This window comes from Bombus affinis, chromosome 16 (assembly GCF_024516045.1).
Source record: "Bombus affinis isolate iyBomAffi1 chromosome 16, iyBomAffi1.2, whole genome shotgun sequence".
In the NCBI taxonomy this organism is placed as follows: Eukaryota; Metazoa; Arthropoda; class Insecta; order Hymenoptera; family Apidae; genus Bombus; species Bombus affinis.
The window spans coordinates 5,301,481-5,320,576 of NC_066359.1; the positions used below are offsets into that span (position 1 = coordinate 5,301,481).

Consider the following 19,096-nt stretch of genomic DNA (forward strand, 5'->3'; position numbering starts at 1 on the left):
TAAGATTTTAAGAAACGATAGAAGTTGGCGCTCCAGAAGAAACTTAACCTTTACGCGATCAACTACTGTTCACCGATATTCTTCATACAACTCATTACATCTAATTAATTTGTATTTAATTTCTCATCTGTTTCAAATAAAACAAGACGATTAGGAACTAAGAAATCTAACTTATACGAAACATCAACATCTATACAAAATTTAAGTAATCTAACCTCTACGATCAACTGTTATCAATCTTCCTACGATTCGTTACGTTTAATTATGTATTTAATTTCTCATCTGTTTTAAACAAAACATGACATGGATAAGGAGATTGTAATCGTATATTTCCCATATTTATTATTCGTGCTTTGTTTGTCATTTATTACGAAGCGTCGCAGGTGGTAGTAACCTGAACGATTTCAACTCACTAGCGAGCGAAATCATCTGTGCAACGAATTTGCAGAAAAAATTTTCTATGGAGTGTTAGAATTGCATCTTGGAAGCTGATTAAAAAATTCGAAGCAATCTCGGAGCGGGAACCACGGTATATTTCATTATAGTTAGTGCGCACGTGCATGTTGGTAACGCAGTCGTGAAAAAAGGAAATTTCTATAAAATGCGCCAGTGCATCCGAAAAGCATCGTGAATGCGACACGACCGATACGCGAAAATGAAAAATCGCCCGCTACGACAGAAGATACTCTAACACTTAGTGTTATGTTTCGCGTACGCTCGGGATGGCCACACACGAGCAAAACGAACGTATGCAAGGCAGTATGAATCCCCAAGCGGGGTAAGTTTCCTATTTAAACTTGATTTTCTTAGCTGAAAACATTTTACGTTGACAAAAAGATCGAAAAAATTGCTTGCTAACAATCTATTGCGTTTTATTAGTCGTGGAATCTATATCGAGGTTAGAAATTGTGGTCGTTGTATTTTTAATACATAAAACTGTTGTTTACATATCTTAACATTATATTTTTATATCTCTTGAAAGTTTAGATGATATTTATTGTATTGCTGTTTCTACTTTTGTTTGGTGTATGATAATTTTGATGAAATATCGAATTTTAGATAAACCGAAGGAACGATCGTGTTAAGTTTCCCGGAAGTAGGCTCGTGGTGGTAGTGTATAATAGCGCAATGCAGTGGCTTGAGAACTTAAGAGAGACTGGATTTTTAGAATTTTTAGAATACCTACGTATATAATGAAATATCGATATCTAAAATTATTATTAGTAGACTGTGTACTTTGATGCACTATTATATTTTTATAAACATAACTAAGAAAATAGAATTTAAATAGAAAGTTATTTTATCTACTAACAATAAATATTATAATAATTACCCTACTTTAGATATTTTACATAATTTTGCATAGTGTATGGATTCTGCAGACCTTTGCACCCTTAAATTTCCTCCAAATGCATAAACAGTTACTAATAACTAGACCGAAGATTTTTATACATTTATGCAAAATTTTAAGATATAAAAATGCAGAGAATCTACGTAATATGAAAAAAATACCTATATAGAATATCCAACGTATACTGTTTTCTATATCTTCTCTTATACTTGATAGATAAAACAATTTTCTATCAAGATTCTAGTTTTTTAAATTAATTTCTCTAAAATACATATTTGCATAAAAATTTGCAATTTAGTTATTAGATACGTTATGCACTTATTTTGAGCAGCGTTATCGCCTATTTTCCCTTTTCTTATATGTAATATACGTATAAATAGGACAAGTATAATGCAGATAAATTCCACCGATTAAAAGAGTAACCTCGTTTCCTGAAACAAAATAGGGTGTAAAAGAAAAATGACGGTTGTGCGACCCAAACAAGAACAAAGTATGTCGGTTCTGGTTTCGTAAAATCTTACTGCGATAGGATTGTACAAGCTTTTTCAATATCACGTGAAACTCAAGCTACATAGTAAAGTCGGGCATTAAATTTGCGATGTTCGCAGTTCCTTATTGGGAGGCATTGCCAAGGTATGTTTAACAAAAATGTGTTTGCAAATTTAGTTACGCATCCATACATAATATATAATAATAGTGTTCAAAGAATTAAATTTTCTGTCGTTTGCGTAGAAGTGATACATTAATTTTATTTATAAAATCGCGGCTATAATTCTTTTTAACGATTTTCTGTATGAAGTGTCTATTATGAACATTAAGAACAGAATAATTTTGAAAACTAGTAGTCATAGATTTATTCTATTTAAAAATCGACGTCGAAAGAATAGAATAATGAGAGAAATTGGCATAGGCCCCGGATTCGTGTAAACATGCGCCAGAAATTTAGGCGGGATGTCCCGCTTCATGCGCATCCCCATTGTACTGGGCGTTTCATTTGTTAGGGAGTTAATATATGTACCTAGTAATACATATACATACATACTTGTAAAATTTCGATAATAATATTAGATCAATTGTGCAAAACGGTCCCGTACAGAGAAACAATTACAATTTTTTGTGAAAAGATTTTTGATCAAACATAACATATATTTGATATTTATATAAATTATGTCTTGTATTTTTAAGTAAAACTTCTAACTTGTGAGCTTACTAATATTATTAGTTAATTGAGATCTTGCACCATATCTCATATTATGTATGTACTTGTAAAATTTCGTTCGTAATATTAATTCAATCGTACAAGACAGTTCCCTACAGTGGAAATATATAACCACTGTAAAAAAGTTGTTAATCAAGCATATATAATATTATTGAATATTTATATAATAATATTTTTTACTTCTAACTACAACTTCTAATTTTTAAATTTACTAATATTATCAATACTAAGGAAGAGGTATTTCCATTCTGGTACTAATAATTATAACGTGTACATATATTATATATTATAATATAATTATAATTACTATACTGAATGTAATTATATAATATATTAATAATATTAGTCTGTAAATTATTGTGCTGGAAAGGTCTTATTAATAATATTAGATACAGATTTGAAATGTACCAACGAATTGAAACACTCTGTAAGTTTGTTCGGAGTGAGAGTAGCGTAGTGGGGTAGCGTGCCGCGAGAGGGTGCCGCGCGAGGCAGGTCAGGGCTGGGGCTCAGTACGTTTGCGTACGCCGTGTCGTTCGCATCGTGTTGCGTTCCTCCGCGATTCTTCGCTCGCTAACTACTCCATTTCTCTATGTATCGAGCCTTTCTCTGTGAAATCAACTGAACCACACTAAGGACCATCGACGTATGATAATCAAGTGTGTGCATTATTCGTGATGGTGCAACGATTCGCTTACATAATTGTTGGCGTGCATTAAGCCAGAGAGTTGCATATACGCGCGTGACACGAGTGAGAGTGCGTGCACTGCTCCTTTTCGCTGATCTTCTCCCACTATACACGTCAGTTTCTTTCTTCACATCTTCTTCCCGCTTCGGTATGTATATCTTATTTCCACACTCCCATATAACCACTCATTAAACTAAGGTTTATATCTTCAGGTCCGTCTGTCCTTTTCCGTCGCCTGCTCTGGTGCCCTCTTTTCCTCTCACTCCCTCCATATTCTGACAGCTTGGTCGATTCACGAATCTGCCGGGCCTTTTCCCCGGGCTTCTTCAAAATAAGGCCAAAGGGTTACTTTCTCTCACTCAACTTCTAATTCTGATTTCCTTCTCTTTTTTTCCCTCCATTATTTTTCTTTCTCCATCTCTTTCTAGCGTTGACTCAGCCGTTACATTACCTCGAGAGAATTCATCACCGAGTCGCTAATGAATGACAACGAAATGAAGAAACGCGTTCTCAAGTCGCTAATAAAAATCGAGCACGAGCGCGTAAATAATAAACAAAACCAGACACAAGCGATCGAATACGCGGAAGTTCTCGTCAACGAAGCGTGCTCTTCTCCCCCTTTTTTTTCACAATTCGATGAACGTGCTTACGAGTAGAGAAACATTGCTACATTGAAAAATAGATACCCTCGTTCTAGGACACCTTCACGGGTACTCATTGTTAAAATCGTATTAAAATGGAGCTAATTTTTTAGTCAGTTTGTCCATTCATATACACATTTATCACCTCTGTTACATTTTCATGTAAAAAGGTTATGATACATAAGCATTTTATATAGGAGTACACTAGTATTTGCATTATATCTGGAAATTGAACTATTATATGTTACTTTGGTAGCTGTTTGTTAGCTAAGTGATATCTTTCTGTTTAGTTTCATGATTGACATGCTACGTTATTGGTTTGATTTATGTTGGTTTCATTCATGGCTACTCTTGCTGGTTCCGTTTTGTCCTTACTTGCCTTTGTTTGTTTGTTTCTGACACACAGGTCTGGCATCATATACATATATGTATATATGCAGATTTATTTTCTATTTATTTTCAATTGCTTAAAGAAAATGAGAGCATTCAAAAGCGCAGACAGAGCAACGATCATGGCATTGCACGGGGAAAACGTAGTAATGATTTTGTTTATATTTTTTGTATTTGCTGACCCCATCAACGATTATGCTGGGACCTATCAGGTGGAGTACGCAGCAGTCAGAGCCGCAGAACTCACAGCCAGCAACAACAGATCAACAAGAACCACAGAATCAAACGGAGAGTCAGAAAATAGAACAAGAATATACCAAAATGACAGATCAACGAGAACAACAACCCCAGCCACAACAGCAGCAGCAACAACAACAACAACAAACCAAAGGCAATGAAGAACCAAGAACAAATTTGATCATCAATTATCTTCCACAGAGTATGACAGAGAAAGATCTTTATAGTTTGTTTGTAACTATCGGACCTGTGGAATCTTGTCGCGTTATGAAAGATTATAAAGTAGGTTCATTACATGAAACTATAATCAGTTTATATATTTTTACAAGAATCTACATTTATCATTTTATTTTATAGACAGGATATAGTTACGGTTTTGGCTTTGTTAATTACGCAAAAGCAGAAGATGCAGCCACTGCTATAAGTACTTTAAATGGACTCCAAGTCCAGAATAAAAGGCTAAAAGTGTCTTTTGCACGGCCATCTGGTGAGGAGATCAAAGAAACTAATCTTTATGTAACAAATTTGCCAAGGTATATTATGATATTTCATATAAATTTATCTATTAGTAGATAAAAATTGGAACGTATAGTAATGATATTACATCATGTTTGTTTCAGAAATATAACTGAAAGTCAGATCGATGATATATTTAGCAAATACGGAAATATCGTGCAAAAGAACATTTTAAAAGATAAGCTCACTGGATTGCCAAGGGGTGTAGCATTCGTGAGGTATGTTTCTTTCACTCTTGTAGCATCCCATTCTCAAAATCATCTAGTATTATCAAGTAGTCTTGCGAAAATGTATTACAAAGAGACAGTTCCATTTAGCATTAAATGCAAATTGTCATACTAATGAAAAATATAAGCTCATACTCCTTGGCGCATTGCCATTCTTGTCATAATTAGTAACATAACATCCTAAGCTGGTAACAAACTATGATGGAAGTATTCATAGAAATGTATTCTCTATGTATTTGGTTGATCAATTACATTTTTATTGTTTTCATTATATGTACACCATGTGCTTAGAAAATTGGAACAGTTATTAATTGACAGATGCAGCTGTTGATACATAGTAGACAAAAACTGCTTAGTCATTATGCAATTCGTATCCGCGCGTGTTGGATACCTGTATTTATTTTCCGAGATCTTTGGTGCCAAATTATTTTTGTACCGTTCCTCTACCGTTTGTTTCACTTGCATAATTTCGATTTACCGACCACTGACCTAGTTAGCCATCGTGAATTGTGCATGCAACTAGATTTCTGGTTTGTTGTAGGAAAATAGTCTGGGAAGTATGTCAAGCATCTGGAAATAGAATCGAAACTAGTTTGACAAATTTCTTAATTTTGGCAGATTTAAGGACTCGTTAACTCGTGTTCTATATAGCACGCTCTAGATAGTTCTTTCAATCTCAACCTCATACGTTATTACATAGATCTGGCAGGGGTTACTCGCGTCCATTGCCAAGTAAACCTTTTTGGTTGATTTTTAATTTTTGTTTCTGGTTACTGTGTCCCTATAGATTCGACAAGCGGGAAGAAGCACAAGAAGCGATTGCACGACTACACGGTACGATACCAGAAGGTGGATCAGAGCCACTTAGCGTAAAAATCGCGGAGGAACACGGAAAACAGAAAGCTGCATACTACGCTGGATGGCAGGCTGGTTACAACCAGAGTCGAGGTAAGTAGTTCCGATTTTCTTGATAGACAATTAGTCTTGCCCGAGTTTCTTTCGTTCTCAACCTGACAGTAGAAATTACTTCCTTGAAGAACAGATTATAAAAATACAAATTTTATAAAGAACATTATGTATCATAAATCTTAATTTGTGAATAATTATGATATTTGATTTTTACTGACAGGTCAGATCTGCATTTTGGCTTTCTATGAATCTTACTAAAATCGCAGTAAACCATTGTTTTGTTATCGGCATATGTTGAACCGTAGAAGCACTAAGATTTTGAAAGATCATTTTTCCATAGAACACATCTCTATTCATTCCTGTCTCTATCGTTTTCTCTCTCTTTTTCCTTAGTTCCTGATTTTTTCAAATTGTCGTGTTAGTTTTCTCCGTTTCTTTTCTTTTTCTTGCGATGATATGCGCGTAATTGCGAGAACAGAGGGTAATGGTCATTGTAACAAATTTTGTAACGTAGTTGCAAGGTGTACAAAATTTCTATGTCTATCTGAAACACGTTGTCCAGGATGCGAATGATCTCTTCCAATTTGAAATTTTTCTTCGACAGAGCGTTCGCATCATTGACGGCGTGTAAATGTGAGATCATGTCTAACATTTGAATTGTTTGCCAGATATGGCTGCATCTAAATCAATGTACAGCGAAGATTGAAAATGCTGTTTGCGTTCTAATGCGCGCAACGAATAATGCAGCAGATTCTCTGCGAATGTGTGGAGACACGTTTCTTGTCGCGCCTGTTTTGTTTCTCTGTGTTCTTTCTGTTTTTGTTACAAGTTTTTTTTGACTTTGTGCGCATGAGATTGTTTCACGTGAAATTGAAAAATAAGAAAAGAAAGAAAAAGAAAAAAAAAAGTAAGAAACATAGAAGATCTCTTCTGACAGTGGTGTTCAGTTGATGAAAGAATGAAAAATCTCCTTGCAGACGGACCCAAAAGACAGTATTAATGAAACAGACAAGAATGCAAACATGTAGTGTCGCTGTGATAGAAATGTTTTTGTGTGTGATGATCTTTAGTGGACAAAAAGCAAGAAATGAAAAGAAAAAAAAAAAGACTGAAATATGTCGTATCCTGCTAGAATCAGTGGCAGCTTGTGATTATTGAAAGAAAAAAGAGAAACACTCGCTAAGTTGTATTCTGCACACAAGGCTGGTTTTTTAGAAGTTTGTTTTTTTTGGACATTGCCTGGTCAACGAAATTGTAACTCTGTTTTTCTAGTTGCCGATGCTGCTGTTACTATGTTGATTTTGCCTCATCGTTTCTCAAATTTGTTCAAACCATGCTGTGGAGCATCATCCTAGTTCTATACATTTTTGTGTCAGCAAATTATTGTATAATTATGTACGTCTTTAAGCTGTTTTTTGTACTTTCTTTTGGTAAGACATACCGTTTCGTATTACATATACATATATGTTTTGTTACTTATTTAAGACTTTGGAAATACATTTTCTGTTTAAGAAGATATTTGTTGCTTCCTCTTATGATCCTTCAATGATGAACGTGCGTGCGAGATACTTGTTTTTTTTTTCTTTTTATGTCTTTCTAATTATAATTAATTAGGGCTTAAGGTTTTTTTTAAAACACAAGGAAATATGTATGTTCAAAGGAAATATGTACGTTCTGAGTAGGATTCTTCGTAACACGATGTTTTGGGATTTGCTTATACACTGCTCAAATTAAGAATATTTTTGAAATAATATAAGAGAACTACATAAATCAATTCATCAAAAGAATATTATGTCCCCTGTACGAAAGAATTTGGAGCAGTGTATAAAGTACGCAGCTCTCCTGACACATAAGTTGTTGTATGCCTGCGAATAATTATTATTTAATGAGCGTCGTTGCTAATTTATGGTTAGTTCTGGACAAATTGCATTTGCAGAAACGTGTGGCTTTGACAGAAAACTTGCTCAGTGCATGGCTGTGTCCTCTTTCAAGCGATTATCATATACAGTAGTGGACAGATGTATTTAGATAAATAGTTTCCTCTTCATATCTGACATTATCATATTTAAAGGTCTAAGTCTAATTTACTAGGTGGATAATACGCAAATTAAACAGATATAAAGAATTTTTAGGCTTACAAGCGTTGCACTGCCCACCTATTTTAATGAAACTATTTGTCCAATTGCATTTGTCTCCAAGTGTTTCGTATAACTCTTTAACATGAATCATTTTCATTTCTATGCTCGCCAATCCACAAAGGAGAACGTCTGTACCCAACCAGGAATAAATACCAGCGTTATGCGCATTACCTTTATTAAAAGAAGAACGCAATTTCTTGTTTGGTACTCGTTGTTACCCTTGCAGTTATGATACTATGAATTCCTATTGGTGTAATGAGATTGGCATGATTAAGTGCGCTTAATACCAAGCACAATTGTTACTACCGTTAATTGTAACTGGAGAAAACAGATTCTTAGACAGGAGGAACAAACTGTTGCTTTCTGATTCAATATTTTAGGATTAATTCTTTTTTCTATGTGAATCCTAGCTTTGTTCGACTTTGCTTTTGTATTATAATAACAAGATGTAAAGTTCCTCAGGCTTAAGCCTGATCTTAACACAAAGCACAACTGTTTGTAATTCAATAAACAACCACACAATTTGCTCAACGAATGTAAACGAGTACTTTGTAATCTATCAGGCAACAAGTCTGTGGTTCGAAGACTCTCCTCCAATAAAGAGGAGCTTTATGATACGGTTTTACTGCTAGCAGAGTTTGATTTAACACTTTGACACAAAATATAGGAGACACTCATTAATTAATCTTATATTGTATCAAAGATAACTGCTCAGAAAGTTGATTACTGTGTTAACAATGGATAGTAGTGTCCAATATTTTGATGGTCAATTTGTTAAACAAGAAAAAAAGAGGACGTTTCTGGGTTTTACTTAGATAGAACTATTAAGTAGTGCCCAGTTTAATAACTCTGAATAGCTAGACGAGTCCTTCCTTGCAAAGGTTGCACAATTTTTACGACTGTCCGTTAATCGATACTTTGTTCATCGTGTTCACTGATATCGATTTCTCAGTGGACTGTATAGATAGTAAAGTATGTATATTCATTCATCCTGTAAGACGAATCGCGACTATCTATTCTCATTAGATAAATTATACCTCGTCTTGTAAAACTAATGGATGAAATTTGCCGACGAAAATTGTCTTTTTAAAGATAATTCGAACAGTAGACAAGCGAATAGGCTTGAGAAGAAGCATTGTATTTGGTGATATGTCGTTGCTGAAGCAACAATATTGAACGAAAGGAAAAATGGCAATCGTCCTTTCGAATTGATCGCCATTTTTCCATGTTATAAAGTTAAACGATCTTCGCTGTTACTAACTTTCGTCCTTTTAATGCTAAATACATAAATATAAATATATATTATATATATATATGAATCGGTCGAGAAAAAATGGTGAATTTCGAATTAGCTAGAATATATGAGAAACACACGTATCTCCTACGACCCTGACAATCGTTCCTTTTTTTAGTCGACTTTTCGCGTCTGTTCGAAGTATAATTATGACATGGACGCTTTCGATATATGATCCGTATTGACGTTATAAAATAATAGATCTCCCTTGGTAGGAGGTACGATTCATCTTCCTCCTATATTAATAACACGTTCAGGTGCATGATCAAGAACGGGAGTGCATGATCTTCTTTCTTCTTTGAATAAATTGTTTCTTTATTTACACAAGATTCAAATTTATTTATATAAAATTATATATGTTATAAAAAAATTGAAATTGTAATAATAATGTGGATAATTAACACAAATAAAGATGATTAGTATTGAATAGTCTGTAGAGAAATGATTAGAATGGTTGGCTTCTCAGTAAGTTAGCTTAGAGTTCAGTTGCTGCAGATTAATAAGACATTTTTCAATCAACTTTTTCAATTATTATTATTCAGATGTAATGTACCTAATAAACATAAGATATAATTTGACTAGCGAGAATGAATTTAATTAATTTAAAACGAATTAATAGAAATCTGGAAAATGCTCGAAAAATGAAAATAATAATCAAAAGAAAAACAGACTTTATATATAGGATTATGCATTCCCGACTGACGAAAAATTTGGGATTTAGAAAATAGAAACTCTTTAGGAATTTAATATTGCGAATGCGCCGGTATTTGAGCCCTTTGCACACAATTACGTCTGTTGTAAGATTCCTATCGCTGCGAAATTCGAATTAAAGAACCAGTAAAAGACAGACGGATCGGTCGCTGCGATAGGGCTGAAAAAAGAGGAATGGTAAAAAAAAAAAAAAAAACGGGAAGCTGGGATAATTTAATACCGAGAATTTAATTAGTACTTAAGTTAGTCGGGTTAATGAGTAAGATTTTCAAATATTCCTTTAGAATATATTCATGTTATGAAATGATCTCACGTTGTTCTTTCCAAAAAAGAAAAAAAGAAAGAAGAAGAAACCGAAAGAAAAAAGGATTTGAAACGAATAAAAATAAGAATGGAGATTATTTCAGAAAGATCTAAAAATTCCCTAGGAACTCTGGTAATAATAATAAAATTTAAAAAGTAGAAACGAATCGTTCCCATTGTTGCAATAATATCGAATGAGAGCAATAAAAATGATTACGTTTATGGATGAAAGAACGACGCGAGTGTTCAGTGTAAATAAATCGAAATTCTAATTTTTAACTTAACATGTTAAGTAGTAAATTGTAAGGTCTAACGGATCGAAGATTGTGCGAAAATGGTTATAATCCCGAAGTCTAGTAGCGCTAACGATGGCTGTGATATGGAATAAGGAAATAACTAACGAGAGAATGAACAAAAAAAAAAAAAAAAAAGAAGTGGAGTATCCGGGATATACAACGGATAAAAACTTACTTCTCTTTTCCTCGCTCTCTTGCTTTTTCTCTTCTCTCTCATTCTCTTCTTCTTGAGTCGAAAAATCACCAGAAAAATTCATCATTCAATTCCTATATTAAAAACTTCAAAAATTTATTCAGAATACGTAAAAATATTGCTCTAGAAAAATTATAATATGTGGAATTTGAAGTAAAAGTTGGGAAAAAATGTCGTAAGAATTTATCATTTATCTAGAAAGATTTTTACAGAGTAACTTGAGAGCGATGAAATTGGAGGGGACAGAGAATTATGTCTCGGTTGAAAATGCCTGCGACATTCCCAATAATATATTCATCATCGTATTTTTCTTTTTCTTCTACCGAAACAAATATTAAAAAAAAGGAGAGAAAATCGAAAAAACACGGTTATGCGATCAACGTTTTACTGTAATTAATTGATCTCACTTTATCGAAAATTAGATTCGATTCTAGCGTTTAAAATGATCGACATATTTGCAAGATGCAGAGTGAACCGGAAGTGGCGCTATCATCTGCAAAATAACGCCCCCCTTCCCAACTATTCAGAACTGATCGTAATTACCAAGCACAATTTTTCTCTTGTAATTCATTGTTTTAAGCGGAGAAGATATTTGTAACATAACCTAATTAAGCGTTTCTTTTCGATTTCCAGTTCACTCTGCGCACCTGTAAAGAGACACACGCATACATGATACACACACAAGACACGTTACATTGATATAGTAGAGAGCTACAACTATGTACATGGTATATGGGTAGACTAAACGACAATTGTTGTACGAACATTTCCATTTAAGAAAACGTGTGTTCAACGCACGAAATACGTGCGTCGAGTCGTATCGAGAAACTGGCCTAACAACGTACTTATGGCTTTTGTGCTGATGATATCCCACTTATCCAATATAGTTGGTTCCGATATATCATCATTAGACTGCGGATTTTTATTCACTTATGGAAGATTTGAAGGTTGAAACATGCACACCATGCATATAATATGCAAAAGTATTGGGCTACCTCGTAAGTAACACACAGTTTTTCTGACAATTATGTTTAAAAGAATGAAAGTTGTTACTACTGAAGTTTTATAAAATTGAGATAAAAATCTTCAGAAAAAGATAAAGAATTATAAGAAATAAAATCATACTGATTAACTATACCGGTCAATTGCCATCATGCAATGTTTTATTTTCATGTAGTATACAAAGATCAACGACCATATTACTTATGAGATGGTTTAATATATAGAATATTTGTATTTAAACGCTAATTAAGCAATACAGTATTCATTATAATACTTAGTACACATTTGAAACAAATTTCTATTTAGATACCATCTCTTTAGTTATGTTCATGAAAATCCGCAGTCTAATCATCATTATTACCCCACTCAACAGAGAGGATGCTTGAATTGCTTGAAAAAGAACGAACGAGCGGGAATCATAGTCATCATCAGGACAAAACATGACAAGTTTGCTCGAGATTTTTTCAGACACGCCCCTCGCATAAGTATCTCATACCTTTCTTATTCCTTGTTGCTACACGGGTCTACGTGATTCTGTAGTCGCTCGTTAAATTTGATTAAAATGATTAGAAACGAACAATCAGCATCTGTCCACTTTATTCTATACACCATCTACCTGTTCATGTATATTCTCGCCGGTCTCCTTTAGAACTATTCCATTCTTAACCTGGAAATTGAAAGAAGAATTTTCATTTCTAAGAAAATTATTGATGATACTGATTAGTGAAATGTTTTCAGGTGCTGGAGGCGGCCTGGGAGGTGGAGGAAGGGGCAGGGGAATTGGTGGACCGCCAGGAATGGGCATGGGTATCAGTGGAGGTGGGCCAGGAATGTTAGGAAGAGCGGGAGGTGGTTTCGGGCCGCGTGGCGGGCCACACAGCAGTTTCCTCGGCGGAAGTGGCGGCCCTGGCGCCATGAGGATGGAGAAGATACACCCACATCGCTTCAATCCTATCGGTATGGGCGGCGGCTATGTGCAGTCCCACTTCTGGTGACCTAGCGTCGTCGACGACCTGGCTCGCAAGACAGCACCGGCTATGTACCTTTCTTCGTCCGACCGGAGACCAACCAGCGACGACCGTTGTCGTTCGTAACTCTGCCGAATAAGCATACGTTACCCTCGAGCGATCGTGAAATCAAGGAGACACCATGAAGACGCAACCAGGATCGATAAAAGGCTGCTCCGATTAAACAGTATAGAGACAAAAAGACACACAGGGTACAAGTTGAGCAGCCTAGCGTCCTTGTACTACGACTTCCCTCGTATGTCTCCAACGACGTTCAGCTCGAGATGCTTGAGGACTGACTGATCAAGGATGTGTAAATTATTACGCATAGTATTTAATGTTTCTACGTGCCTGTACCAAAGCTCAGAACACCTAGTATTGTACATCCGGCGATGGGTGTTCAGTCGTTAGACTTTGTTGAAAGAACGTCTCTTGAGGTCTTGCATATCGCCGAAGATGTTGTCTTGAACGCTTCGAAACTGTGTGTCCACTCGAAGCCCTCCAAATAACGTAAATAAGTAACGTAACATAATCATGAGTGTTTAACGAGGTTAAAGATCGTAATTGTTGTATTGTGTCGCCATCAGTTTCTGCTAATTATTTTGTTTCGAGGTATTCAAGAGTCGCTAGAAGGAATAGCGCGAACATTTCGGAACGGTATATATCAGAAAGAACGTTTGATGACGATAAGAGGAGAGTATGATGCTGGACCCATCGCTATTTCTACGTCGCTTTTTATCGTTAATATCTTCTCCCTCTTTTCCGTATCTAGCTTTAATATCTTCGTTCCATTGTGCGTTTAAATTAATGGCGTTCATTACCGCCGACAAAATAATGATCCTCGAATGTTTTATTGCGTTAAGGTACAAAGGGAAAGGTAAAAAAATGAAAGAAAGAACAAACAGGAAAAAGAACGCTTGGTTATCGAGTCTATGCCCATGTTAGGTCGAGTTTGGTTGAGACTCGGTAACAAAGTAACGCTGTGCTAAATTAGCTCTGTTATCGCGCCTCTGAGATCGTTGATAGACGAATTCTCGTGAGATTCTATCTTTCTTGCAATTGAAACGCGAACGCGATGCGAACAACCCTTTTATCCTGACTAACATTTAAGGAGATTGTTGTGAGGTATACTGCAGGCTAAAATCCAAGATATTTTCAATAACGGACAGCAAACTGAACTGGTACTCGATATTTTGAAACTGTTCATACCAACTGTTTCAATTGCAGATAGTCTTGCAATGATTGTTTCAATTAAGTTCTACCTAATCTTACATCTTTTACCCGAGTTCTGTAAACATATATTTTAATGAATAGACTGCGAATATTCATGCATTTATGAAAAATTTATGAGTGCAAAGATACACATAATAGGCGAAAGTATATAAAATGTTAAGAGTAGCACTCAAATGATATTTGAGTAAAACAAATTTCTCTGTAGAATCCATTTCATAAAAATTTGCATAAATATTCGTAGTCTATTAATGAATTCTTACCTTGCTTAACACTTAATCAATCGCGCGCGCCACAGCGAGCTATACGTTTCTCATCGTAATGGACAAGCCAACCTATACCCTGTTTACGGGGCATTTTTCCAAGTAACGTTGACTATTATTCGCTACTTGAAAAACAAAGAAGTCTAAAAATTATTTAAGTGGTCGATTATATTTTGTGATAATGATTTTGTTTAACGATTTCACATATTTATATAAAACATCAAATTAAGTATATATTGAAAGTATAAAAAAATATAGGTAAAATTAAAAACATTAAAGATTATTAAAGATAAATAACACGACTTGAACGTGAAATTAAAAATTCATAATGTATTTTAATATTTTTTTATAGTGTGGTATCATTCGATTATAACTTTATCTAGTCATAACCGATAGTGTAACTTTTTAATTAATTTTAACACCACTAAATTGGTGTATTTTATTATATACTGTACTTTATAAAAGCAGAAAAAGTGGTGAAATTAATTGGGAACAGTTTCAGGTAAACAATAACTGATCATAACAAAAAGAAAAAAAGAAAACGCGTTGTTAAGGTTAAAATGGGAGATCTCTCCGTTCGGTTATGCAGCGATGTACTTTAAAGTGTGGAGATTTCCCTATTCGGTTGGCTAAGTGTTAAGCTAAGAAACATAGATGATCAAGTACCTGTTGATTATTTTGCTGTAATCCTAATCAAGTACCTGCCATTAAACTGAACCTTTGCAAGTTTGTTAACAAGTCAGATAATTCTTGTATTTTTGGCCAGCAGAGTGCCTCTTATTGTAGTTCAAATCGAATAAGGATATACGATACTCGTGAAACAGTGTTTCTCTTAGCTTTGATCAGCTTCACGATCGCTCGAGTGCTATGAAAGCCAGCAAGAGGCTGGCTAAACCAGAAGCCTCCTTTTTCCTTGATAGTTGAACGTTTTAATACTTTTAAATGGGGAGGAAACGGGAGGCACGTTGAGGGCAGAAGCTAAGAGTTCTACGTGTTGTTGTACATTTCCTTTTTAATGGTTCTAACTCTTGAAACTTTATTGAAAGTTTAACGTTAAGAAAAAGAGTTTTTATCGGAGTCAGCGTATAAGGAAACTGTGTTTCCTGTGCTCCGAATGGCATTGGATCACGGTGGTTGCGAAATAACTTTGTTGAACGAAGCCTTTTAGTTTCAATTTCCTCCTAGAACTCCGGCAAACTATTGAAAAACAGCTTAGCTTATTTTTGTATGATTAAGAATATTATCCCTAGATCGTCATTCGTATACTTAAAAAGTTCCAAAAAAAAAAAAAAAAAAAAAAAAAAGAAACGAAGAAACAAAATGCAAAGCACCACCGTTGTCCACAGTATCGCCGCAAATTGTACATAACTTGTAATTGAAAATATGTCATTATCACGGCACGTCGTAGACAAAAATGAGACTGACTTTTTATAGGTGACAAATTTTACGCGAACAATTTTAAAAATTGAAATTGCCTTATTATTATCAAATAATCGCTAAATCTTTTTTTTCTTCTACGTTCTTATTTCTCATTTCTTCTTCTTCCTCTTTGTTTTATTCTTTTTTTTTTCTTTTAAATTAATCGCAGCGAAGAAACTGAGCTAATCCGTTTATAGTTGCAACTGCATTCACCGCAGGCATAACAGACATTGCACTTTATATTATTCGATGACGAACATGTAATCTCTTTAAAAAAAAAAAAAAAAAAAAAAAAAGAAAAAGATTGCTGTCACGTTACATAGGAAATTGTTTTACTTTACCGACGGAATGTCATTTTGTCGCTATGTCGCAATGTCGCTAATGTCATTTTGTTAACAACATTCATACGATCACATACTCTCTTTCTCTCTCAGTCTCTCTCTCTCTCTCTCTCTCTCTCTTTCTCTCTCTCTCTCTCTTTAATTCGTAGTTATATAAGAACTAATTATTTAAGACGAAATAAAATGTCTGTGAAAAAAGAAATATGGAGAGCTCTGCTGGTTGTGTGTTTGTTGATAGAGGACGAGAAAAAAAAACAGTCAGCAGATTGTTCAGAATGCATGATTATTTATTGTGGTCGCACTAAAGCCAGAACTTACCACTTTTTTTCTCGTTTTTCTTTTTTTTTTTTATTTCTACACCCATGTACAAAGAACAATGAAAAGAAAGTTCAGTAATTGTTAACGACGTGAATGAAGAGAAAAGAAATGTTCACTGATGCGATTCACTGAGTACGGTGTTGCCCTTCAAAAGGCAGCTTGCGTTTGTAAAGCAGCAAAGTGCCCGATGACGAGCCGCAACGTAGCCAGTTCAGGATCATTTCCAAAATTCCAGAACACTCCTTGTGACAATACTGCAAGTAAATGAAAATTATTCCCCATTCAATGCCCAATTGTCACTGTTCAAATTCCAGATTCAGACTTAAACACTTTTACATTCTATGTAGAATTGATTTTTGTCACATCGTACACAGTAACACTGAGATGTTGGAAGAAGGATCAGAAACAAAAATCAGCTTGGCCCATGATGTACATTCTAGGGAGATTGTCTTTTGACTGAGTAATCTTGTGATTCAAGCAGGAACTTTATAACTGTTCAACTTGTACACCCACAGGATGCTGCGGTTTAGAGATTAGCCCAGCTACTTGCAAAGAGGAAACAGGAAGGGGCGGATAGCTGCACAAGATATCACCCTTGGTAGATTTATAGCTAAGCACAACAAAAGACATGGATATTTCCTTCTTCATAAATTCCAGGCTGAAATAAATAAAATGTACAATTTTCTGCAATTCTTCCTACGAGTCTCCTGTCATCAGATATTGGATGAAATTATATTTGGAAGTTTGATATGTATGTTAAGCCTATAAAATGGCATAAATTATAGATAACATTCTCTAATTTAAACCTGAATCTAAATATTTCAAAATAAATATTAAATGAACACACTTAGAACAATATCTGCAATATAAATCAATTGTTTTTTCAACTTTTTTCAATAATCCTAGTACCATAATTAGTACCAATTAATATCCAGATATTTAATTTACTGAAAACACATTACAGAAAACATTAAGGAACCTGGGTTAATAACCTGAAGCAACCTGAACCTGCAGACCTCCTAAGAAACAAATTACCCAATCCATTTTGGATCTTCTTCGCAACCCTGCTAATCAAGAACTATGTCAATCTAAATTGAAGAGGACCTCCTCGAAAACTTTTTTTCCTATATGAAAACGTCAACTAGATGAACATTGTTCGTCTAGGATCGATATAAAATGTAGATCAAAGTGATTTGAAGAGTAAGCCCTAGCATGGTAAGCGTCCTTTGACACATACAACATTTAAGGGTCAACTCAGAGTCAGTGGTCTCTCTCTTGACACGATTACAGAGAATTTTTCTAGTTTATTAGCCATGATTACCTTCATCCCTCGACCTGAACGGGTGTTTTCCCTCCCTTTGTTTTTCTGCTTGCCTCTTTTTCCCTGAGCAACACCCGCGGAAAGCCGGCGGCACTCCCCAGCTCGAAACGCTGCCGCCGGCTGGCATCAAGTGAAACATGAACATCTGCTTCACGCATGGTGAGAATGAGTGTTCCACGTGTTGCTGTATTTTTTCTTCCATTATCTATCTTTAAAGAAAAGCTCTAAGAAAATTTTGAAACTTAATATTAGACTTAATTTTACTGAAGCAAAGATCCAATTAGATTATAATTTCTTCGATAATCTTTCCTGCTAGATAGTACAACACTGTAATTTTTTGAGATGAAACAATTTGATTTAGCATTAGCAATAAAAAAGATTTTGATATCAGAAAGCATGTTTAAGTTGTCAATAAGAGATATGAAAAATGAGAAGAATATTTTCATGGTATGAAAATAATTTTAATAGCAACTGAAAAGAGAAGAGAAACGAGGGGAGAGATTAGCAACAAAGAAATCTTTTCTTTCTCGGTAGCTAAACAACGTAGTCTGTAGTCTTCAGCATCATCGACTTCTGTGCTCACAGAGCGAACGATTGCGCAATCATGAGGGCCACGTGAGGCCTTTGAAATGCATTCAGTCGACCCGCTTTGACAGGACCACCTGGAATGTTTTTCTAGTAGACCGATAACAACCTCAGCTGCCTCGAGTTCACAAATAATTGAATCACAATACATGGGAAAACTATGTTTTGATGAAATTAATGGAATGAAAGGAAGTAATCTAAGAATTATTTAATCTATCATTTAATTTAAAAGTGAAGTTTGTTCTTTTAAAAATACAACTTCCAAATTATCTTATTTTCTTTTTATTATTAATTATTAAATCTGTATATTAAATCGTGGTAATTAGAAATATGATTTGATGAAGAATTTGCATCGTAATACACTTGGAAGTTTACAATAGAGATCGTAAAAATGAAAAGAATTATTTGAAGAAAATGAAACCAGAATACGGAACCTGGTCTAACAACTGAATTCTCAGTCGGAAACGCTTTGAAGATTCCCTGGCAGAGCGGAACGA

The 19,096-nt window shown here is 34.8% G+C and overlaps 1 protein-coding gene across 11 annotated transcripts; it reads left to right on the plus strand.

The window, feature by feature from the left end:
• Positions 1-583: 583 nt before the first annotated feature.
• Positions 584-17,564, plus strand: LOC126925780 (sex-lethal homolog). Of its 11 annotated transcripts, XR_007714099.1 has the most exons (7): positions 584-778; positions 4,502-4,808; positions 4,884-5,059; positions 5,147-5,260; positions 6,057-6,217; positions 8,438-12,111; positions 12,489-12,695. XR_007714099.1 is itself a non-coding variant. In XM_050741736.1 (6 exons), the coding sequence occupies exons 1-6, from the start codon at positions 723-725 to the stop codon at positions 13,108-13,110; spliced, it is 1,071 nt and encodes a 356-aa protein (XP_050597693.1). In that variant the 5' UTR covers positions 584-722; the 3' UTR covers positions 13,111-17,564. The 11 variants fall into 11 exon arrangements, 10 of the variants coding, with proteins under 10 accessions (XP_050597693.1, XP_050597699.1, XP_050597703.1 ...); XM_050741736.1 differs by lacking the exons at positions 8,438-12,111; positions 12,489-12,695 and adding an exon at positions 12,854-17,564; XM_050741742.1 differs by having other exon boundaries at positions 8,438-12,695.
• The last annotated feature ends 1,532 nt before the right edge of the window (positions 17,565-19,096 follow it).